Source organism: Mustelus asterias, unplaced genomic scaffold (assembly GCF_964213995.1).
Source record: "Mustelus asterias unplaced genomic scaffold, sMusAst1.hap1.1 HAP1_SCAFFOLD_1191, whole genome shotgun sequence".
Taxonomy (NCBI): Eukaryota; Metazoa; Chordata; class Chondrichthyes; order Carcharhiniformes; family Triakidae; genus Mustelus; species Mustelus asterias.
Genome location: NW_027591136.1, coordinates 1 through 23,519, shown reverse-complemented (window position 1 = coordinate 23,519; position 23,519 = coordinate 1). Strand labels below are relative to the sequence as shown.

General features: G+C 59.4%; 1 protein-coding gene across 1 annotated transcript; it reads left to right on the top strand.

The window, feature by feature from the left end:
• Positions 1-1,000: 1,000 nt before the first annotated feature.
• Positions 1,001-22,920, top strand: LOC144488002 (uncharacterized; the record flags this gene model as incomplete). Its single annotated transcript, XM_078206020.1, has 7 exons — positions 1,001-1,109; positions 8,727-9,120; positions 10,568-10,670; positions 11,491-11,665; positions 13,421-14,110; positions 17,865-18,409; positions 22,737-22,920. Coding segments are annotated over exons 2-7 (1,810 nt in total), but the record flags the coding sequence as incomplete, so codon positions are not given.
• Positions 22,921-23,519: the final 599 nt, after the last annotated feature.

Sequence of the window (23,519 nt, the reverse complement as noted above, 5' to 3'; positions counted from 1 at the left end):
CCCCCCCCGCAAACACTGATTGGAATAATCCACCCCCCCAAACAGGGATTGGAATCATCCACCCCCCTCTCCAAACAGGGATTGGAATCACCACCCCCCCCCCAAACAGGGATTGGAATCATCCACTCCCACCCCCCAAACAGGGGATTGGAATCATCCACCCCCACCCCCTCAAACACTGATTGGAATAATCCACCCCCTCCCAACAAACACTGATTGGAATCATCCACCCCACCCCAAACACGGATTGGAATCATCCCCCCCACCCCCCCCCCCCCCCACCAAACAGGGATTGGAATAACCCACCCTCCCCAAACAGGGATTGGAATCATCCACCCCCACAAACCCAGAGGATTTGGATCCCCCATGTCAAGATGTAGATGTGGTAGAGGGGGTGCTGTAGATGTGGCACGGGGGGAGAGGGGGAGGCTGTAGGTGGGGGGGGGGGAGAGGGGGAGCTGTAGGTGGGGGAGGGGGAGCTGTAGGTGGGGGGGGGGAGAGGGGAGCTGTAGGTGGGGGGGGGAGAGGGGGAGCTGTAGGTGGGGGGGAGAGGGGAGCTGTAGGGGGGGGAGAGGGGGAGCTGTAGGGGGGGGGGTAGAGGGAACCTGTTGATGTGCTGTATCTAGCTTTCCAGAAGGCATTTGATAAAGTGCCATAGGAAAGTATATTACAGGGAAATGAAGGGCTCCAAACATTGGCACGGATAGAAGACTGATTAGCCTACAGGAGACCGAGAGTCGGCATAAATGGGTCACGTTCTGGTGGCGGGCTGCGGGGAGTGATGTGCCCGGGGATCAGCGCGGGGCCGTAACTGTTTACAATCTATATGAACGTCTTGGCTGAAGGGGGGTTGCCAAGTTTGCTGAGGACACAAAGAGAGGTTTGATCTGATTTATTATTGTCACATGTATTGGGACACAGTGAAAAGTATTGTTTCTTGCGCGCTATACAGACAAAGCATACCGTTCATAGAGAAGGAAAGGAGAGGGTGCAGAATGTAGTGTTACAGTCACAGCTAGGGGTGGAGAGAAAGATCAACTTAGTGCGAGGTCGGTCCATTCAAAAGTCTGACGGCAGCAGCAGGGAAGAAGCTGTTCTTGAGTCGGTCGGTACGTGACCTCAGACTTTTGTATCTTTTTCCCCCGCCGGAAGAAGGTGGAAGAGAGAATGTCCGGGGTGCGTGGGGGGGGGGGTCCTTGATTACGCCGGCTGCTTTCCCCCCCCCCCCCCCGAGGCAGCGGGAAGTGTAGACGGAGTCAATGGATGGGAGGCTGGTTTGCGTGATGGGACTGGGCTACGTTCACACACACAAACCCTTTGTAGTTCCTTGCGGTCTTGGGCAGAGCAGGAGCCCCAGACCGAGCTGTGATACACCCGGGAAGGATGCTTTCTATGGGGCATCTGTAAAAGTTGGTGAGAGTCGTAGCGGACGTGCCGAATTTCCTTAGTCTCCTGAGAAAGTAGAGGTGTTGGTGGGGCTTTCTTAACTATAGTGTCGGCGTGGGGGGGACCAGGACAGGTTGTTGGTGACCTGGACACCTAGAAACCTGAAGCTCTCGCGACCCTTTAGACTTCGTTAAGAGGGCGTAAGGAGGGGTACGAAAAGATCTAGGGGAGGTCACGTGAAGGGACAAAGATCAGGCAAGAAGTGGAGAAGGGTGTGTGAAATTGTCCATCTTGACGGAAAGAATGAAAAGGAAGTTTTATCATCGAAAGGGTGAGGGACTGCGGAGCTCTGAGGCGCAGAGGGATCTGGGCGTCCTAGTGCGTGAGCCACAAAAGGCTGGTGCACAGGTACAGCTTATAGAACCTCATCGCGAGGAGAATTGATGACAAGAGTCGAGGGGTGGTGCTTCTGTCGTACGGGGGGGGGGGTGCGTTGCTGAGACCACATCTGGAGTAGTGGGGTGTTGGTGAGGCCACATCTGGAGTAGTGGGGTGTTGGTGAGGCCACATCTGGAGTACGGGGGTGTTGGTGAGGCCACATCTGGAGTATGGGGGTGTTGGTGAGCCCACATCTGGAGTACAGGGGTGTTGGTGAGACCACATCTGGAGTACAGGGGTGTTGGTGAGCCCACATCTGGAGTACGGGGGCCTTGGTGAGGCCACATCTGGAGTAGTGGGGTGTTGGTGAGACCACATCTGGAATAGTGGGGTGTTGGTGAGGCCACATCAGGAGTATGGGGGTGTTGGTGAGACCACATCTGGAGTACGGGGGTGTTGGTGAGCCCACATCTGGAGTACAGGGGTGTTGGTGAGGCCACATCTGGAGTAGTGGGGTGTTGGTGAGACCACATCTGGAGTACGGGGGGTGTTGGTGAGACCACATCTGGAGTACGGGGGTGTTGGTGAGACCACATCTGGAGTAGTGGGGTGTTGGTGAGGCCACATCTGGAGTACGGGGGTGTTGGTGAGACCACATCTGGAGTAGTGGGGTGTTGGTGAGACCACATCTGGAGTCGTGGGGTGTTGGTGAGGCCACATCTGGAGTACGGGGGCGTTGGTGAGACCACATCTGGAGTAGTGGGGCGTTGGTGAGACCACATCTGGAGTGTTGTGTACAGTATCGTTCTCCTTATTGAAGGAAGGATGTCCGTGTGTTTGGAAGCGGCTGGGAGAAGGTTTCCCAGACTCATCCCTGGGAAGGGGCGGGTTGTCCGATGAGGAGAAGGTTTGGACAGGTTAGGCTTGTATCCGCTGGAGTTTCTAAGAAGAGTTGGGGGACGGGGGGGGGCGACTCGATCCAATCCTGAGGGGTGCGGGAAGAGCGTTCCTTGACGGGGTGGGTGTGGACAGGATGTTGCCTCTTGTGGGACAATCTGGAACTGGGCGGCGGGAGTGGGGTGGAGGACGGGGAGAGATGGAGGGAGGATGGTGGGTCTCTGGAACTCTCTCCCTCAGAAGGTGGTGGCAGCGGAGTCTTTCAATGTCTTTGTTTGAGGATAAGGGGGTGAAACCTTCTTAGGACTGAGGTGAGGTGAAATGTCTTCGCCCGGAGGGTGGCGAATGTGTGGAATTCACCCCCACAGAAAGTAGCCAAATGTGGAGTTTCCACTTCGGACGGGAGAAATGGAACTGATGTCCAATCGCAATCCTGGAACTCCCTCCCTAACAGCGCTGTGGGTGTACCTACACCACACACACACACACGGGGACTGACTGATGTCCAATTGCAATCCTGGAACTCCCTCCCTAACAGCGCTGTAGGTGTACCTACACCACACACGGGGACTGACTGATGTCCAATCGCAATCCTGGAACTCCCTCCCTAACAGCGCCATGGGTGTACCTACACCACACACACACACATGGGGACTGACTGATGTCCAATCGCAAGCCTGGAACTCCCTCCCTAACAGCGCCGTGGGTGTACCTACACCACACACATGGGGACTGCAGCGAGTTGAAGAAGGCGTCTCACTCACCACCTTCTGGGGTGTGGGCGATTAGAGGACGGGGAATAAGGACATGGGACTGGCCCAGAGATGCCCCCACATCCCGGGAAAAAATTAAATATCAAAATCCAACTAGTGTTTCCCGGGTCTCCGGTTCAGAGCGGCGGGGGGGGGAGGAGGATGCCATTCAGCCCCTCCTGGGTGTGTGTGTGTGAGACGTGTTTCTCGATCCCTTGCTCTCCTGAAATGATCTGGCTGGAAATTTTATAACTCTCCCCCGCCCAACTCCCGGGCGGCACAGTGGGTTAGATCCTCACAGCGCCAGGGAGCCGGGATCGATTCCCGGCTTGGGGGTCACTGTTTGTGTGGAGTCCGCGCGTTCTCCCCGTGTCTGCGTGGGTTTCCTCCGGGTGCTCCGGTTTCCTCCCACAGTCCGAAAGATGTGTAGGTTAGGTGCATTGGCCATGCTAAATTGTCCCTTAGTGTCCAAAGATGTGCGGGTTAGGGTGGATTGGCCATGCTAAATTGCCCCTTCGTGTCCAAAGATGTGCAGGTTAGGGTGGATTGGCCATGCTAAATTACCCCTTAGTATCCAAAGATGTGTAGGTTAGGGTGGATTGGCAGTGCTAAATTGTCCTTAGTGTCCCAAAGATGTGTAGGTTAGGGTGGATTGGCCATGCTAAATTGTCCCTTAGTGTCCAAGGATGTGTAGGTTAGGGGGATTGGCCGTGCTAAATTGTCCCTTAGTGTCCAAAGATGTGTAGGTTAGGGTGGATTGGCCGTGCTAAATTGTCCCTTAGTGTCCAAAGATGTGTAGGTTAGGGTGGATTGGCCATGCTAAATTGTCCCTTAGTGTCCAAAGATGTGTAGGTTAGGGTGGATTGGCCATGCTAAATTGTCCCTTAGTGTCCAAAGATGTGTAGGTTAGGGTGGATTGGCCATGCTAAATTGTCCCTTAGTGTCCAAAGATGTGTAGGTTAGGGTGGATTGGCCATGCTAAATTGTCCCTTAGTGTCCAAAGATGTGTAGGTTAGGGTGGATTGGCCATGCTAAATTGTCCCTTAGTGTCCAAAGATGTGTAGGTTAGGTGGATTGGCCATGCTAAATGTGCGGGGTTACAGGGATAGGGTGGAGGGGAGATCCTGTGAGGGAAGCTCTTTCAGAAAGTTGATGCAGATTTGAAGGACGATAGGGGTTCTGTTTGGTTATCCATCTGTGGGCCATGGGTGTCGTTGGCTGGGTCCAGCATTTATTGCCCATCCCTAGTTGCCCCTTGGAGGGACAGTTGAGAGTCACCCACATTGCTGTGGCTCTGGGAGTCACATGTAGGCCCAGACCGGGGTACGGACGGCAGATTTCCTTCCCTAAAGGGGAACCAGATGGGTTTTTCCCCACAATGGGTCATCAGTAGATTCTTAATCCCAGATATTTTTTATTGAATTCAAATTCCCACCATCTGCCGTGGGCGGGATTCGAACCCGGGTCCCCCAGAACATTAGCTGAGTTTCTGGGTTAATGGTCCAGCAATAATACCACTGCGACATCGCCATCCCCTTACTGAGCCCCACTGGTTATATTCCGAGATTCTGAGAGCGATTTGACATCTGGGCGTGGGTGGTTTTTGAGGGATTGCGGGGGGGGGGGGGGGGGGGAGTGAGGGGGCAGGAGATTAGGAGGGGGTGAAGGAGGGGGCAGCAGGCGGGGAGGGGCAAATGGCTGACTACTACTGCTCCCGCTTCTAACATTATTTCTCTCTCTCTCCCTGCCTCTCTGTGTGTGTGTGTGTGTGCGCGCGTCTGTGTGTGTGTGTGCGTGCGTGTGTGTGTGTGTGTGCGTCTGTGTGTGCGTCTGTGTGTGTGTGTGCGTCTGTGTGTGTGTGCGTCTGTGCGTGTGTGTGCGTCTGTGCGTGTGTGTGCGTCTGTGCGTGTGTGTGCGTCTGTGCGTCTGTGTGTGTGTGCGTCTGTGTGTGTGTGCGTCTGTGTGTGTGTGCGTCTGTGTGTGTGTGCGTCTGTGTGTGTGTGCGTCTGTGTGTGTGTGCGTCTGTGTGTGTGTGCGTCTGTGTGTGTGTGCGTCTGTGTGTGTGTGCGTCTGTGTGTGTGTGCGTCTGTGTGTGTGTGCGTCTGTGTGTGTGTGCGTCTGTGTGTGTGTGCGTCTGTGTGTGTGTGTGCGTCTGTGTGTGTGTGCGTCTGTGTGTGCGCGCGTCTGTGTGTGTGCGCGTCTGTGTGTGTGCGCGTCTGTGTGTGTGCGCGTCTGTGTGTGTGCGCGTCTGTGTGTGTGCGCGTCTGTGTGTGTGCGCGTCTGTGTGTGTGCGCGTCTGTGTGTGTGCGCGTCTGTGTGTGTGCGCGTCTGTGTGTGTGCGCGTCTGTGTGTGTGTGCGTCTGTGTGTGTGTGCGTCTGTGTGTGTGCGCGTCTGTGTGTGTGCGCGTCTGTGTGTGTGCGCGTCTGTGTGTGTGCGCGTCTGTGTGTGCGCGTCTGTGTGTGTGTGCGTCTGTGTGTGTGCGCGTCTGTGTGTGTGCGCGTCTGTGTGTGTGCGCTTGTGTGTGTGTGCGCGTGTGTGTGTGTGCGCGTCTGTGTGTGTGCGCGTCTGTGTGTGTGCGCGTCTGTGTGCGTGCGCGTCTGTGTGCGTGCGCGTCTGTGTGCGTGCGCGTCTGTGTGCGTGCGCGTCTGTGTGCCTGTGCGTCTGTGCGTGTGCGTCTGTGCGTCTGCGTGTGTGTGCGTCTGCGTCTGCGTGTGTGTGCGTCTGCGTGTGTGTGCGTCTGCGTGTGCGCGTCTGTGTGCGTCTGTGTGTGCGCGTCTGTGTCCGTCTGTGCGTGTGTGTGCGTCTGTGTGTGCGCGTCTGTGTCCGTCTGTGCGTGTGTGTGCGTGTGTGTGCGTCTGTGTGTGTGTGCGTCTGTGTGTGTGTGCGTCTGTGTGTGTGTGCGTCTGTGTGTGTGTGCGTCTGTGTGTGTGTGCGTCTGTGTGTGTGTGTGTGTGTGCGCGTCTGTGTGTGTGTGCGCGTCTGTGTGTGTGTGCGCGTCTGTGTGTGTGTGTGCGTCTGTGTGTGTGTGCGTCTGTGTGTGTGTGCGTCTGTGTGTGTGTGCGTCTGTGTGTGTGTGCGTCTGTGTGTGTGTGCGTCTGTGGGTGTGTGCGTCTGTGGGTGTGTGCGTCTGTGGGTGTGTGCGTCTGTGGGTGTGTGCGTCTGTGTGTGTGTGCGTCTGTGGGTGTGTGCGTCTGTGGGTGTGTGCGTCTGTGGGTGTGTGCGTCTGTGGGTGTGTGCGTCTGTGGGTGTGTGCGTCTGTGGGTGTGTGCGTCTGTGGGTGTGTGCGTCTGTGGGTGTGTGCGTCTGTGGGTGTGTGCGTCTGTGGGTGTGTGCGTCTGTGGGTGTGTGCGTCTGTGGGTGTGTGCGTCTGTGTGTGTGTGTGCGTCTGTGTGTGTGTGCGTCTGTGTGTGTGTGCGTCTGTGTGTGTGTGCGTCTGTGTGTGTGTGCGTCTGTGTGTGTGTGCGTCTGTGTGTGTGTGCGTCTGTGTGTGTGTGCGTCTGTGTGTGTGTGCGTCTGTGTGTGTGTGCGTCTGTGTGTGTGTGCGTCTGTGTGTGTGTGCGTCTGTGGGTGTGTGCGTCTGTGGGTGTGTGCGTCTGTGGGTGTGTGCGTCTGTGGGTGTGTGCGTCTGTGGGTGTGTGCGTCTGTGGGTGTGTGCGTCTGTGGGTGTGTGCGTCTGTGGGTGTGTGCGTCTGTGGGTGTGTGCGTCTGTGGGTGTGTGCGTCTGTGGGTGTGTGCGTCTGTGGGTGTGTGCGTCTGTGTGTGTGTGCGTGTGTGTGTGGCGTGTGTGTGGTGTGTGTGCGTGCGCGTCTGTGTGCGTGCGCGTCTGTGTGTGTGTGTGTGTGCGTCTGTGTGTGTGTGTGCGTGCGCGTCTGTGTGCGTGCGCGTCTGTGTGCGTGCGCGTCTGTGTGCCTGTGCGTCTGTGCGTGTGCGTCTGTGCGTGTGCGTCTGTGTGCGTCTGCGTGTGTGTGCGTCTGCGTGTGTGTGCGTCTGCGTGTGTGTGCGTCTGCGTGTGTGTGCGTCTGCGTGTGTGTGCGTCTGCGTGTGCGCGTCTGTGTGCGTCTGTGTGTGCGCGTCTGTGTCCGTCTGTGCGTGTGTGTGCGTCTGTGTGTGTGTGCGTCTGTGTGTGTGTGCGTCTGTGTGTGTGTGCGTCTGTGTGTGTGTGCGTCTGTGTGTGTGTGCGTCTGTGTGTGTGTGCGTCTGTGTGTGTGTGCGTCTGTGTGTGTGTGCGTCTGTGTGTGTGTGCGTCTGTGTGTGTGTGTGTGTGTGTGTGTGTGTGTGCGCGTCTGTGTGTGTGTGCGCGTCTGTGTGTGTGTGTGCGTCTGTGTGTGTGTGTGCGTCTGTGGGTGTGTGCGTCTGTGGGTGTGTGCGTCTGTGGGTGTGTGCGTCTGTGGGTGTGTGCGTCTGTGTGTGTGTGCGTCTGTGTGTGCGTGCGTGCGTCTCTGTGTGCGTGCGTCTCTGTGTGCGTGCGTCTCTGTGTGCGTGCGTCTCTGTGTGCGTGCGTCTCTGTGTGCGTGCGTGCGTCTCTGTGTGCGTGCGTGCGTCTCTGTGTGCGTGCGTCTCTGTGTGCGTGCGTCTCTGTGTGCGTGCGTGCGTCTCTGTGTGCGTGCGTGCGTCTCTGTGTGCGTGCGTCTCTGTGTGCGTGCGTGCGTCTCTGTGTGCGTGCGTGTGTCTCTGTGTGCGTGCGTGTGTCTCTGTGTGCGTGCGTGTGTCTCTGTGTGCGTGCGTGTGTCTCTGTGTGCGTGCGTGTGTCTCTGTGTGCGTGCGTGCGTCTCTGTGTGCGTGCGTGCGTCTCTGTGTGCGTGCGTGTGTCTCTGTGTGCGTGCGTGTGTCTCTGTGTGTGTGCGTGTGTCTCTGTGTGCGTGCGTGCGTCTCTGTGTGCGTGCGTGTGTCTCTGTGTGCGTGCGTGCGTCTCTGTGTGCGTGCGTGTGTCTCTGTGTGCGTGCGTGTGTCTCTGTGTGCGTGCGTGTGTCTCTGTGTGCGTGCGTGTGTCTCTGTGTGTGTGCGTGTGTCTCTGTGTGCGTGCGTGTTTCTCTGTGTGTGTGCGTGTGTCTCTGTGTGCGTGCGTGTGTCTCTGTGTGCGTGCGTGTGTCTCTGTGTGTGTGCGTGTGTCTCTGTGTGCGTGCGTGTGTCTCTGTGTGCGTGCGTGTGTCTCTGTGTGTGTGCGTGTGTCTCTGTGTGTGTGCGTGTGTCTCTGTGTGTGTGCGTGTGTCTCTGTGTGTGTGCGTGTGTCTCTGTGTGCGTGCGTGTGTCTCTGTGTGCGTGCGTGTGTCTCTGTGTGCGTGCGTGTGTCTCTGTGTGCGTGCCTCCCTCAGCTCCCAGCTGTAGCTAATCCACGTGGGACCGAGCGGGAGGAGAGAGTGAGCGGCGGGCAGTGGCGGGCGACTGGAATGGACCCAGAGCTGCCAGGCCTCCCCCCCCTTTCCGGAGCACGGGAAGTGCCAGCGGACCGCGGGAGCGCCGTCGCTCCCCAGGGGCAATGACGACGTGAGCGCCCAGCCCGGCAGTGGAACATTTCCTCTCTTTGTATCAAAAAAAGAACAGGAAGGCGCCCTCCCGGGTCTCGAGAGGAGAGATTCGGGAACGAGCGAGATTGATGGAGGACAGCCCGGCGGGCGGCGGGGCCGGAGGGGCAACACCGACCGTGCCGGTACAGATCCCCGTGGGCTGGGAACGGCGGCTCGATCAGCAGAGGGTGGCGTATGTCAGGTCTGTGAGATGTACTTCGAAATCTAATGGCATTACCATCGCTCAATTCCCCCCCCCGATCGACACGCACCCCGACCTTCGACATTCACCCCCTCCACCTCCGACGCACAGAGGCAGCTGTGCGCACCGACTACTGGATGCCCCGCAGCGACTCGCCGAGGCTCCTTCGAACATCACCTTCCAAACCCGCCACCTCTACCCACCTAGAAGGACAAGGGGAGGGGGTGGGGTGTGTGGGGGCAGCAGCAGCAGACGCATGGGGAACAGCACCCACCTGCAAGTTCCCTCCTCCGAGACCCCCCCCCCCCCCCCGCTCCCCACCACCCACACACCATCCCCAAGAGCGATATCTAATTTCCTTCTTGGAAATCACACGACGTTTTGGCCTCGACTACTTTCTGTGGGAGTGAATTCCACACATTCACCGCCCTCTGAGTGAAGAAGTTTCTCCTCACCTCAGTCCTAAAAGGGTTTAACCCCCTTATCCTCAAACGATGACCCCCTAGTTCTGGACTCCCCCCACCATCGGGAACATTCTTTCTGAATCTAACCCTGTCTAACCCTGTTAGAATTTTATAAGTTTCTATCAGATCCCCCTCTCACTCTCCTAAACTCCAGTGAATCTAATCCTCACCGACTTAGTCTCTCCTCATGTGACAGACCTGCCACCCCAGGAATCAGCCTGGTAAACCTTCGCTGCGCTCCCTCTATAGCAAGGACATCCTTCCTCAGATAAGGAGACCAAAACTGCGCACAATACTCCAGGTGTGGCCTCACCAACGCCCTGTACAATTGCAGCAAAACATCCCTATCCCGATACTCCAATCCTCTCGCTATGAAGGCCCACATACCATCTGCCTTCTTTACTGCCTGCTGTACCTGCACGCTTACTCTCAGCGACTGATGCACGAGGGCTCCAAGGTCTCGCTGGGTATCCACCTCTCTCAATTCACACCCATTCCAGTAATAATCTGTCTTCCTGTTATTGCTACCAGAGTGGATAACCTCACGTTGATCCACATTATGCTGCATCTGCCGTGCAGATACCCACACACTCAGCCTGTCCAAATCACGCTGAAGCATCTCTGCATCCCCCTCACAGCTCACCCTCCCACCCAACTTTGTATCACCTGCAAATTTGGCAGATGTCACGTTTAGTTCCAACGTTACATTCAGTAACGGACTTTTCCTCCACCAAAAATCCACCTCCAGGGTTTCAACCTCTCCTTTGACCATTTCTCCCCCGGCCCCCCCCCCTCCTCCCATGTGCCTCTACACCATTTCTCGGGTAATCCAGTCGCCCCGACTGCGTCCCAGGGGCTGCGTTAAGGTGTCGAATCACGGGAACTCTCGGGGGGGCGGAAGGGAGGGAGAAAGAGCGAGCGCGATCCGGCGAGGTTCCCTCCCACCGTGCGGATACTAAGCAGGGTCTCCTCTTACTCCGCAGTCCTACTGGCACAGTGCTGCCCTCTGCTGATCACGTCAGGATGTACCTGTTGACGGAGGGAGCTTGCAAGTGCGGTCTGGAGTGTCCCCTGATACTGCACAAGGTAGGTGGCGAGAAGGATCCCGCCCTCTGCGTCGGTGGGGTCGGGGGGGGGGCGGGGGGGGGCAGGGGGGGGAGGGGGGAGCCCGCGGACATCTCAGAGAAACAGAGGAAGCTATTCGGTCGCTCCAACGTACCGATCAGTCCCCACGCTCTCCACCGCTCTCCCCATCACCCAACCCCGGATCCGGGGGAAATATCCCCCCCCCCCCTATCCAGTGTGTATCCGATTCTCCCCCCTTTTTGAGGGTTCCTGTTGAATCTGCTCCCGCCGCCCTGTCAGGGAGCGCCTTCCAGATCACAAGAACTCGCTGCCTTTCCAAAATAACATTCTCCCCCATCAATCTGTGTCCCCCCCCCCCAACCCCCTCTGGTCACCGACCCTCCTGCCCCTGGGGAAACTGTCCGTGTGTGCGCGTCTCCGTCTGTGCGCCTGCGTCCGTGCGCGTCTCTGTCTGTGCGTCCGTGCGCACGCATCTCCGCGTGTCTCTCCCTTTAGTTTCTCCGCTCCGAGGGGAACGATCGCAGCTTCTCCCAGTCTCTCCGCACCGACCGAAGCCCCCTCCCGGGTAGCGTTCTGGTTAAATCTCTCGCGCCCCTTTTCCCCACCCTCCCCGAGACCCCCTGTTCACACCTTTCCCGCAGAGCCAGTCCCACGTCTGGGCAGTTGTGTTGTATCAGCCGGGAGGTGGGAGGTGGATCTGGGCCGTCAGCGTGACTGACGATGCTGCTTCCACTAAACATTGCAGCAGCTCTGGACACATTCATCAATCTCTCTCTTTCTCTCTGCCCCCCGTCTCTCTCTCTCCCTCTCTCTCTCCCAGGTGTTCAGTTTTGACCCAGCAGCAACAGTGAAACAGCGGACCACTGAGGACGTGAGGACCGATGAGGATGTCACCAAACTCTGCAACCACAAGCGGAAACTCATCGCCATGGCCACTCTTCACAAGAGTATGGAGACAGCACGTCCATCATTCACCCCCAACGGCCCGGCTTCTGGTGCGTGACCCCGTCCTGGGAGGTCACCCCACAGTGCGGCGCTCCTTCAGCACTGACCCTCCCACAGTGCGGCGCTCCCTCAGCACTGACCCTCCCACAGTGCGGCGCTCCCTCAGCACTGACCCTCCCACAGTGCGGCGCTCCCTCAGCACTGACCCTCCCACAGTGCGGCGCTCCCTCTGCACTGACCCTCCCACAGTGCGGCGCTCCCTCAGCACTGACCCACAGTGCGGCGCTCCCTCAGCACTGACCCTCCCACAGTGCGGAGCTCCCTCAGCACTGACCCTCCCACAGTGCGGCGCTCCCTCAGCACTGACCCTCCCACAGTGCGGAGCTCCCTCAGCACTGACCCTCCCACAGTGCGGCGCTCCCTCAGCACTGACCTTCCCACAGTGCGGCGCTCCCTCAGCACTGACCCTCCCACAGTGCGGCGCTCCCTGTACACTGACCCTCCCACAGTGCGGCGCTCCCTCAGCACTGACCCACAGTGCGGCGCTCCCTCAGCACTGACCCACAGTGCGGCGCTCCCTCAGCACTGACCCTCCCACAGTGCGGCGCTCCCTCAGCACTGACCCTCCCACAGTGCGGCGCTCCCTCAGCACTGACCCTCCCACAGTGCGGCGCTCCCTCAGCACTGACCCTCCCACAGTGCGGCGCTCCCTCAGCACTGACCCACCCACAGTGCGGCGCTCCCTCAGCACTGACCCTCCCACAGTGCGGCGCTCCCTCAGCACTGACCCTCCCACAGTGCGGCGCTCGCTCAGCACTGACCCTCCCACAGTGCGGCGCTCCCTCAGCACTGACCCTCCCACAGTGCGGCGCTCCCTCAGCACTGACCCTCCCACAGTGCGGCGCTCCCTCAGCACTGACCCTCCCACAGTGCGGCGCTCCCTCAGCACCGACCCTCCCACAGTGCGGCGCTCCCTCAGCACCGACCCTCTCACAGTGCGGCGCTCCCTCAGCACCGACCCTCTCACAGTGCGGCGCTCCCTCAGCACCGACCCTCCCACAGTGCGGCGCTCCCTCAGCACCGACCCTCCCACAGTGCGGCGCTCCCTCAGCACTGACCCTCCCACAGTGTGGCGCTCCCTCAGCACTGACCCTCCCACAGTGCGGCGCTCCCTCAGCACTGACCCTCCCACACAGTGCGGCGCTCCCTCAGCACTGACCCTCCCACAGTGCGGCGCTCCCTCAGCACTGACCCTCCCACAGTGCGGCGCTCCCTCAGCACTGACCCTCCCACAGTGCGGCACTCCCTCAGCACTGACCCTCCCACAGTGCGGCGCTCCCTCAGCACTGACCCTCCCACAGTGCGGCGCTGCCTCAGCACTGACCCTCCCACAGTGCGGCGCTCCCTCAGCACTGACCCTCCCACAGTGCGGCGCTCCCTCAGCACTGACCCTCCCACACAGTGCGGCGCTCCCTCAGCACTGACCCTCCCACAGTGCGGCGCTCCCTCAGCACTGACCCTCCTACAGTGCGGCGCTCCCTCAGCACTGACCCTCCCACAGTGCGGCGCTCCCTCAGCACTGACCCTCCCACAGTGCGGCGCTCCCTCAGCACTGACCCTCCCACAGTGCGGCGCTCCCTCAGCACTGACCCTCCCACAGTGCGGCGCACCCTCAGCGCTGACCCTCCCACAGTGCGGCGCTCCCTCAGCACTGACGCTCCCACAGTGCGGCGCTCCCTCAGCACCGACCCTCTCGCGACGACCGTGATATTGACGGCTGTTGTTCTTTGTGTTCTGCGTTTCAGGCGGTCAGTTCACCCCGACCGGAGCGGTGACGATGATGGGGGTGGCTCCCTCCGGCCCCCCGAGCTGCAATAGCGCCTCCCTCCCCCCGTCCGGAGCCGCCCCCAGCCCCACGGCGAAACCCTTCCAGCCGAGACCGCAGCTCCCTGCCCGACGGAGGCACCCCAGCGCGGACCACCGCTGGAGAACCCCCGGCTGGGACCCTCGGGCGGCCGCCTCTCCTCCTCCAGCCCCCCCCTTCCCCTCCCCCTCCCCCCAGCCCAGCCTCCTGGGCCTGCCCCTCAGCCGCTTCCTGGGCCCCCACCACAACGCCGCCTTTTTCCCGGCCAGCACCCTGCTGTCCGCCGCCGCCGCCGCGCAGCTGGCCAGCCGCGGCCAGGGGGGCGCCGTGCCCATCGGGCACCCCCCGCCCGGACCCCCGGAGGGCAGCCCCCCTCCGCCCGCCGCCCCCGGCCGCCGCAGGAAGCCCCCCGCCCTCCTCCCCCTGCTGAGGCCGTCGCAGGACATCCCTCCTCCTCCTCCCCTCCGCCCGCCCCCTCCTCTCTCCCTCTCGCCCCCCTGCCCTCCGCCCGAAGGCCGCGACGGAAACACTGCCCCCCCTCTCTCTGCTCGGACCAGCGCCGTGTCTGGGAGCGCCGCAAACTCGGAGAAGGTTCCGGACCCTGGCAACCTCCAGGATATCGTCAATTCCGGTACGTTAAAGCGGTATCTAACCCCGTGCTGTACCTGTCCTGGGAGTGTTTGATGGGGGACAGTGTAGAGGGAGCTTTACTCTGTATCTCACCCCGTGCTGCACCTGTCCTGGGAGTGTTTGATGGGGGGACAGTGTAGAGGGAGCTTTACTCTGTATCTAACCCCGTGCTGTACCTGTCCTGGGAGTGTTTGATGGGGACAGTGTAGAGGGAGCTTTACTCTGAATCTAACCCCGTGCTGTACCTGTCCTGGGAGTGTTTGATGGGGGGACAGTGTAGAGGGAGCTTTACTCTGTATCTAACCCTGTGCTGTATCTGTCCTGGGAGTGTTTGATGGGGGACAGTGTAGAGGGAGCTTTACTCTGTATCTAACCCCGTGCTGTACCTGTCCTGGGAGTGTTTGATGGGGGACAGTGTAGAGGGAGCTTTACTCTGTATCTAACCCCGTGCTGTACCTGTCCTGGGAGTGTTTGATGGGGGACAGTGTAGAGGGAGCTTTACTCTGTATCTAACCCCGTGCTGTACCTGTCCTGGGAGTGTTTGATGGGGACGGTGTAGAGGGAGCTTTACTCTGTATCTAACCCCGTGCTGTACCTGTCCTGGGAGTGTTTGATGGGGGACAGTGTAGAGGGAGCTTTACTCTGTATCTAACCCCGTGCTGTACCTGTCCTGGGAGTGTTTGATAGCCCTCTCCGCGGCCTAACACAGGTGTGTTGGGCTGAATGGCCTCCTACCCTGGCCACAGGTTCGAATATTCGGACAGTGTGGTGAATCTGTGGTGTTAGCTGGTCAACAAACGTCGGCAGGTTCATGGATGTCACCCTCGTTGCAACACCTTCCCCGATGGTGCCCACTGAGCACGGAAAAATCCGGAAGCAAATCCCCCAGAAATGTCGGGACGTGTCGCCCCCCAACCCCCATTTCATAGAACCATAGAAAATTACAGCTCAGAAACAGGCCTTTTGGCCCTTCTTGTCTGTGCCGAACCATTTTATGCCTAGTCCCACTGACCTGCACTTGGACCATATCCCTCCACACCCCTCTCATCCATGAATCCGTCCAAGTTTTTCTTAAATGTTAAAAGTGACCCCGCATTTACCACTTTATCCGGCAGCTCATTCCACACTCCCACCACTCTCTGCGTGAAGAAGCCCCCCCTAATATTCCCTTTAAACTTTTCTCCTTTCACCCTTAACCCATGACCTCTGGTTTTTTTCTCCCCTAGCCTCAGCGGAAAAAGCCTGCTTGCATTCACTCTATCTATACCCATCAAAATCTTATACACCTCTATCAAATCTCCCCTCAATCTTCTACGCTCCAGGGAATAACGTCCCAACCTATTCAATCTCTCTCTGTAACTCAGCTTCTCAAGTCCCGGCAACATCCTTGTGAACCTTCTCTGCACTCTTTCAACCTTATTTACATCCTTCCTGTAACTAGGTGACCAAAACTGTACACAATACTCCAAATTCGGCCTCACCAATGCCTTATATAACCTTACCATAACACTCCAACTTTTATACTCGATACTCCGATTTATAAAGGCCAATGTACCAAAGGCACTCTTTACGACCCTATCCACCTGTGACGTCACTTTTAGGGAATTCTGTACCTGTATTCCCAGATCCCTCTGTTCTACTGCACTCTTCAGAGTCCTACCATTTACCCTGTACGTTCTTCTTTGGTTTGTCCTTCCAAAGTGCAATATCTCACACTTGTCTGCGTTCAATTCCATTTGCCATTTTTCAGCCCATTTTTCTAGTTGGTCCAAATCCCTCTGCAAGCTTTGAAAACCTTCCTCACTATCCACTACACCTCCAATCTTTGTATCATCAGCAAATTTGCTGATCCAGTTTCCCACATTATCATCCAGATCATTGATATAGATGACAAACAACAATGGACCCAACACCGATCCCTGCGGCACACCACTAGTCACAGGCCTCCACTCAGAGAAGCAATCCTCCACAACCACTCTCTGGCTTCTTCCATTGAGCCAGTGTCTAATCCAATTTACTACCTCCCCATGTATACCCAGCGACTGAACCTTCCTAACGAACCTCCCATGAGGGACCTTGTCAAAGGCCTTGCTGAAATCCAGGTAGACAACATCCACCGCCTTCCCTTCATCCACTTTCCTGGTAACCTCCTTGAAAAACTCTAATAGATTGGTCAAACATGACCTACCACGCGCAAAGCCATGTTGACTCTCCCTAATAAGTCCCTGTCTATCCAAATATTTGTAGATCCTATCCCTTATCACACCTTCCAATAACTTGCCCACCACCGACGTCAAACTTACTGGCCGATAATTTCCCGGATTTCTTTTGGAACCATTTTTAAACAACGGAACGACATGAGCCACCCTCCCATCATCCGGCACCTCCCCCGTGAATACTGACATTTTAAATATGTCTGCCAGGGCTCCTGCAAGTTCAACACTAGCTTCCCTCAATATCCGTGGGAATACCCTGTCCGGTCCTGGGGATTTATCCACTCTGATTTGCCTCAAGACAGCGAGCACCTCCTCCCCTTTAATCTGTAAAGTTTCCGTGACCTCCCTACCTGTTTGCCCTATTTCCGTAGACTCCATGCCCGTTTCCTCAGTAAATACGGATGCAAAAAAAACCATTTAGTATCTCCCCCATCTCTTTTGGTTCCATACACAGTCTACCACTCTGGTCTTCAAGAGGACCAATTTTATCCCTCACTATCCTTTTGCTCCTAACATTTCCCGATGTGTTGCTGACAGGTGGATAGGGTCGTAAAAATTTGACATTTTTATCAATGACTTGGAGGAGGGGGCTGAAGGGTGGATCAGTAAATTTGCTGACGACACCAAGATTGGCGGAGTAGTGGATGAGGTGGAGGGCTGTTGTAGGCTGCAAAGAGACATAGATAGGATGCAGAGGCGGGCTGAAAAATGGCAAATGGAGTTTAACCCTGATAAATGTGAGGTGATTCATTCTGGTAGGACAAATTTAAATGTGGATTACAGGGTCAAAGGTAGGGTCCTGAAGACTGCGGAGGAACAGAGAGATCTTGGGGTCCATATCCACAGATCTCTGAAGGTTGTCACTCAAGTGGATCGAGCCGTGAAGAAGGCCTATAGTGTGTTAGCTTTTATTAACAGGGGGTGGAGTTTAAGAGCCGTGGGGTTATGCTGCAACTGTACAGGACCTTGGTGAGACCACATTTGGAATATTGTGTGCAGTTCTGGTCACCTCACTATAAGAAGGATGTGGAAGCGTTGGAAAGAGTGCAGAGGAGATTTACCAGGATGCTGCCTGGTTTGGAGGGTAGGTCTTATGAGGAAAGGTTGAGGGAGCTAGGGCTGTTCTCTCTGGAGCGGAGGAGGCTGAGGGGAGACTTGATAGAGGTTTATAAGATGATGAGGGGGATAGATAGAGTGAACGTTCAAAGACTATTTCCTCGGGTGGATGGAGCTATTACAAGGGGGCATAACTATAGGGTTCGTGGTGGGAGATACAGGAAGGATATCAGAGGTAGGTTCTTTACGCAGAGAGTGGTTGGGGTGTGGAATGGACTGCCTGCAGTGATAGTGGAGTCAGACACTTTAGGAACATTTAAGCGGTTATTGGATAGGCACATGGAGCACACCAGGATGATAGGGAGTGGGATAGCTTGACCTTGGTTTCAGATAAAGCTCGGCACAACATCGTGGGCCGAAGGGCCTGTTCTGTGCTGTACTGTTCTATGTTCTATGACAGCTGTCTTCTGTTTGCCTCCCCAGGTATCACTTCACCCTCCGTCTCCATCTCCGGCCACCTCCAGCCCCCCGTCAGCCGGACCCCCGGAGCGCTGCCGTCTGCCGACCAAGCCCAGCCCCTCCCCCCGGCCCCCCGGCCCCTCAGCCCCCCGGCGGACCCCCTGCTGGGCCTCCTCGCGCCCCCCTTCCCCGCCCCCGGCCCGGGGGAGCTGGACGCAGCCGCTTTCCAGGCGCTGCAGTTCCTGGCCTCCGCCCTCCTGGAGGAACCGCCCGCGACGGCCCTGCTGCCCCTGGGCCCGCTGACCCTGGCCCTGCCGGGACTGGCCGCCGGGCAGCCCGAGGTCCCCCCGTCGGTGCTGCGGTGCTTCCCCGGCCTGGAGGGGCAGGGGGGGGGCGGCGCCCCGGACACCGCCGAGGACGGCCTCCCAGGCGGGGGCCGCGGGGGGCCCCCCCACCCTCCGCCGCTCCTCTTCCCCGGATCGACGGCGACGCCGGCCTGGCTGGGTCTGAGCCCCCGGTTACTGGCCGCAACTCTGGGCTCCGCGGATGCCGTCACGGGACAGACTCAGGTACGGGGCACGGGGGGCGGGAGACCGCGGCTCACTCGATCGGCAAGTACATGTTTCCAAATGGGAAGGTCGGGACATCCAGCCCCCTCCCTTAGTGTCCAAAGATGTGCGGGTTAGGTGGATTGGCCATGCTAAATTGTCCCTTAGTGTCTAAAGATGTGTAGGTTAGGGTGGATTGGCCATGCTAAATTGTCGCTTAGTGTCCAAAGATGTGTAGGTTAGGGTGGATTGGCCATGCTAAATTGTCCCTTAGTGTCCAAAGATGTGTAGGTTAGGGGGAATGGCCATGCTAAATTGTCCCTTAGTGTCCAAAGATGTGTAGGTTATGGTGGATTGGCCATGCTAAATTGTCCCTTAGTGTCCAAAGATGTGTAGGTTATGGTGGATTGGCCATGCTAAATTGTCCCTTAGTGTCCAAAGATGTGTAGGTTAGGGTGGATTGGCCATGCTAAATTGTCCCTTAGTGTCCAAAGATGTGTAGGTTAGGTGGATTGGCCATGCTAAATTGTCCCTTAGTGTCCAAAGATGTGTAGGTTAGGGTGGATTGGTCATGCTAAATTGTCCCTTAGTGTCTAAAGATGTGTAGGTTAGGGTGGATTGGCCATGCTAAATTGTCCCTTAGTGTCCAAAGATGTGTAGGTTAGGGGGATTGGCCATGCTAAATTGTCCCTTAGTGTCTAAAGATGTGTAGGTTAGGGTGGATTGGCCGTGCTAAATTGTCCCTTAGTGTCCAAAGATGTGTAGGTTAGGGTGGATTGGCCATGCTAAATTGTCCCTTAGTGTCCAAAGGTGTGTAGGTTAGGGTGGATTGGCCATGCTAAATTGTCCCTTAGTGTCCAAAGGTGTGTAGGTTAGGGTGGATTGGCCATGGGAAATGTGCAGGGTAATGGGGATAGGGCCCGGATAAGTGGCTGTCAGAAAGTCGGTGTCGTCTCGATGGGCCGAATGGTTTCAGGGCGATCGAGGCATGTCATTGAGATATGGCTGATGGATTTCACTGTCTCTCGCTCTGCCCCCCCCCCTCTCCGTCTCTGCCCCCCCCCTCTCCGTCTCTGCCCCCCCCCCCTCTCCGTCTCTGCCCCCCCCCCCTCTCCGTCTCTGCCCCCCCCCCTCTCCGTCTCTGCCCCCCCCCCTCTCCGTCTCTGCCCCCCCCCCTCTCCGTCTCTGCCCCCCCCCCCTCTCCGTCTCTGCCCCCCCCCTCTCCGTCTCTGCCCCCCCCTCTCCGTCTCTGCCCCCCCTCTCCGTCTCTGCCCCCCCCTCTCCGTCTCTGCCCCCCCTCTCCGTCTCTGCCCCCCCCTCTCCGTCTCTGCCCCCCCCTCTCCGTCTCTGCCCCCCCCTCTCCGTCTCTGCCCCCCCCTCTCCGTCTCTGCCCCCCCCTCTCCGTCTCTGCCCCCCCCTCTCCGTCTCTGCCCCCCCCTCTCCGTCTCTGCCCCCCCCTCTCCGTCTCTGCCCCCCCCTCTCCGTCTCTGCCCCCCCCTCTCCGTCTCTGCCCCCCCCTCTCCGTCTCTGCCCCCCCTCTCCGTCTCTGCCCCCCCCTCTCCGTCTCTGCCCCCCCTCTCCGTCTCTGCCCCCCCTCTCCGTCTCTGCCCCCCCCTCTCCGTCTCTGCCCCCCCCTCTCCGTCTCTGCCCCCCCCTCTCCGTCTCTGCCCCCCCCTCTCCGTCTCTGCCCCCCCTCTCCGTCTCTGCCCCCCCTCTCCGTCTCTGCCCCCCCTCTCCGTCTCTGCCCCCCCCTCTCCGTCTCTGCCCCCCCCTCTCCGTCTCTGCCCCCCCCTCTCCGTCTCTGCCCCCCCCTCTCCGTCTCTGCCCCCCCCTCTCCGTCTCTGCCCCCCCCTCTCCGTCTCTGCCCCCCCCTCTCCGTCTCTGCCCCCCCCTCTCCGTCTCTGCCCCCCCCTCTCCGTCTCTGCCCCCCCCTCTCCGTCTCTGCCCCCCCCTCTCCGTCTCTGCCCCCCCTCTCCGTCTCTGCCCCCCCCTCTCCGTCTCTGCCCCCCCCTCTCCGTCTCTGCCCCCCCCTCTCCGTCTCTGCCCCCCCCCTCTCCGTCTCTGCCCCCCCCTCTCCGTCTCTGCCCCCCCCTCTCCGTCTCTGCCCCCCCCTCTCCGTCTCTGCCCCCCCCTCTCCGTCTCTGCCCCCCCCCTCCGTCTCTGCCCCCCCCCTCCGTCTCTGCCCCCCCCTCTCCGTCTCTGCCCCCCCCTCTCCGTCTCTGCCCCCCCCTCTCCGTCTCTGCCCCCCCCCTCTCCGTCTCTGCCCCCCCTCTCCGTCTCTGCCCCCCCCCTCTCCGTCTCTGCCCCCCCTCTCCGTCTCTGTCCCCCCCCCCGTCTCTCTGTCCCCCCCCCCGTCTCTCTGTCCCTCCCCCCGTCTCTCTGTCCCTCCCCCCGTCTCTCTGTCCCTCCCCCCTCTCTCTGTCCCTCCCCCCTCTCTCTGTCCCTCCCCCCTCTCTCTGTCCCTCCCCCCTCCCTCTGTCCCTCCCCCCTCCCTCTGTCCCTCCCCCCTCCCTCTGTCCCCCTCCCCCTCTCTCTGTCCCTCCCCCTCTCCTCTGTCCCCTCCCCCCTCTCTCTGTCCCCTCCCCCTCTCTCTGTCCCCTCCCCCCTCTCTCTGTCCCCTCCCCCTCTCTCTGTCCCCTCCCCCTCTCTCTGTCCCCCTCCCCCTCTCTCTGTCCCCCTCCCCCCTCTCTCTGTCCCCCTCCCCCTCTCTCTGTCCCCCTCCCCCCTCTCTCTGTCCCCCTCCCCCTCTCTCTGTCCCCCTCCCCCTCTCTCTGTCCCCCTCCCCCTCTCTCTGTCCCCCTCCCCCTCTCTCTGTCCCCCTCCCCCTCTCTCTGTCCCCCTCCCCCTCTCTCTGTCCCCCTCCCCCTCTCTCTGTCCCCCTCCCCCTCTCTCTGTCCCCCTCCCCCTCTCTCTGTCCCCCTCCCCCTCTCTCTGTCCCCCTCCCCCTCTCTCTGTCCCCCTCCCCCTCTCTCTGTCCCCCTCCCCCTCTCTCTGTCCCCCTCCCCCTCTCTCTGTCCCCCTCCCCCTCTCTCTGTCCCCCTCCCCCTCTCTCTGTCCCCCTCCCCCTCTCTCTGTCCCCCTCCCCCTCTCTCTGTCCCCCTCCCCCTCTCTCTGTCCCCCTCCCCCTCTCTCTGTCCCCCTCCCCCTCTCTCTGTCCCCCTCCCCCTCTCTCTGTCCCCCTCCCCCTCTCTCTGTCCCCCTCCCCCTCTCTCTGTCCCCCTCCCCTCTCTCTGTCCCCCTCCCCCTCTCTCTGTCCCCCTCCCCCTCTCTCTGTCCCCCTCCCCCTCTCTCTGTCCCCCTCCCCCTCTCTCTGTCCCCCTCCCCCTCTCTCTGTCCCCCTCCCCCTCTCTCTGTCCCCCTCCCCCTCTCTCTGTCCCCCTCCCCCTCTCTCTGTCCCCCTCCCCCTCTCTCTGTCCCCCTCCCCCTCTCTCTGTCCCCTCCCCCTCTCTCTGTCCCCCTCCCCCTCTCTCTGTCCCCCTCCCCCTCTCTCTGTCCCCCTCCCCCTCTCTCTGTCCCCCTCCCCCTCTCTCTGTCCCCCTCCCCCTCTCTCTGTCCCCCTCCCCCTCTCTCTGTCCCCCTCCCCCTCTCTCTGTCCCCCTCCCCCTCTCTCTGTCCCCCTCCCCCTCTCTCTGTCCCCCTCCCCCTCTCTCTGTCCCCCTCCCCCTCTCTCTGTCCCCCTCCCCCTCTCTCTGTCCCCCTCCCCTCTCTCTGTCCCCCTCCCCCTCTCTCTGTCCCCCTCCCCTCTCTCTGTCCCCCCCCCTCTCTCTGTCCCCCTCCCCCTCTCTCCCCCTCTCTCTGTCCCCCTCCCCCTCTCTCTGTCCCCCCTCCCCCTCTCTCTGTCCCCCTCCCCCTCTCTCTGTCCCCCTCCCCCTCTCTCTGTCCCCTCCCCCTCTCTCTGTCCCCCCTCCCCCTCTCTCTGTCCCCCTCCCCCCTCTCTCTGTCCCCCCTCCCCCTCTCTCTGTCCCCCTCCCCCTCTCTCTGTCCCCCTCCCCCTCTCTCTGTCCCCCTCCCCTCTCTCTGTCCCCCTCCCCCTCTCTCTGTCCCCCTCCCCCTCTCTCTGTCCCCCCTCCCCCTCTCTCTGTCCCCCTCCCCCTCTCTCTGTCCCCCTCCCCCTCTCTCTGTCCCCTCCCCCTCTCCTCTGTCCCCCTCCCCCTCTCTCTGTCCCCCTCCCCCTCTCTCTGTCCCCCTCCCCCTCTCTCTGTCCCCCTCCCCCTCTCTCTGTCCCCCCTCCCCCTCTCTCTGTCCCCCTCCCCCTCTCTCTGTCCCCCTCCCCCTCTCTCCCTCTCTGTCTCTGTCTCCCTCCCCCTCTCTCCCTCTCTGTCTCCCCGTTGCTTCCCCCGCTCTGCAGGTCTGTATACCGCCCGTCTCCTTGGTGTGTTCCTCCACGGCCAGCACTCCCTCTGCCTCTCCAAGTCTGGAGGTGAATGCGGGTCTCTCACTGACTGAATCCCTGCTGCAACTAACCGGAGTTGGGAAAGTCCACACGCTGGTTCCTCAGCTGCTCAATCCCTTGCTCGGAGCAACCCTCCTGGGTGAGTAACACCTTATCCTCAGAGAGAGAGACTGTGCGGATCGCTGCTGTACAGAGGGATCTGGGCGTCCTGGTACACTAATCACAATCAGTCAGTGCGCAGGAACAGCGAGTGATTTATTGACACGGAGAGAGAGAGACTGTGCGGATCGCTGCTGTACAGAGGGATCTGGGCGTCCTGGTACACTAATCACAATCAGTCAGTGCGCAGGAACAGCGAGTGATTATTGACACGGAGAGAGAGAGACTGTGTGGATCGCTGCGGTACAGAGGGATCTGGGCATCCTGGTACACTAATCACAATCAGTCAGTGCGCAGGAACAGCGAGTGATTATTGACACAGAGAGAGAGAGAGAGAGACTGTGTGGATCGCTGCGGTACAGAGGGATCTGGGCGTCCTGGTACACTAATCATAATCAGTCAGTGCGCAGGAACAGCGAGTGACTATTGACACGGCGAGAGAGAGACTGTGTGGATCGCTGCGGTACAGAGGGATCTGGGCGTCCAGGTACACTAATCACAATCAGTCAGTGGCGCAGGAACAGTGAGTGATTATTGACACGGAGAGAGAGACTGTGTGGATCGCTGCGGTACAGAGGG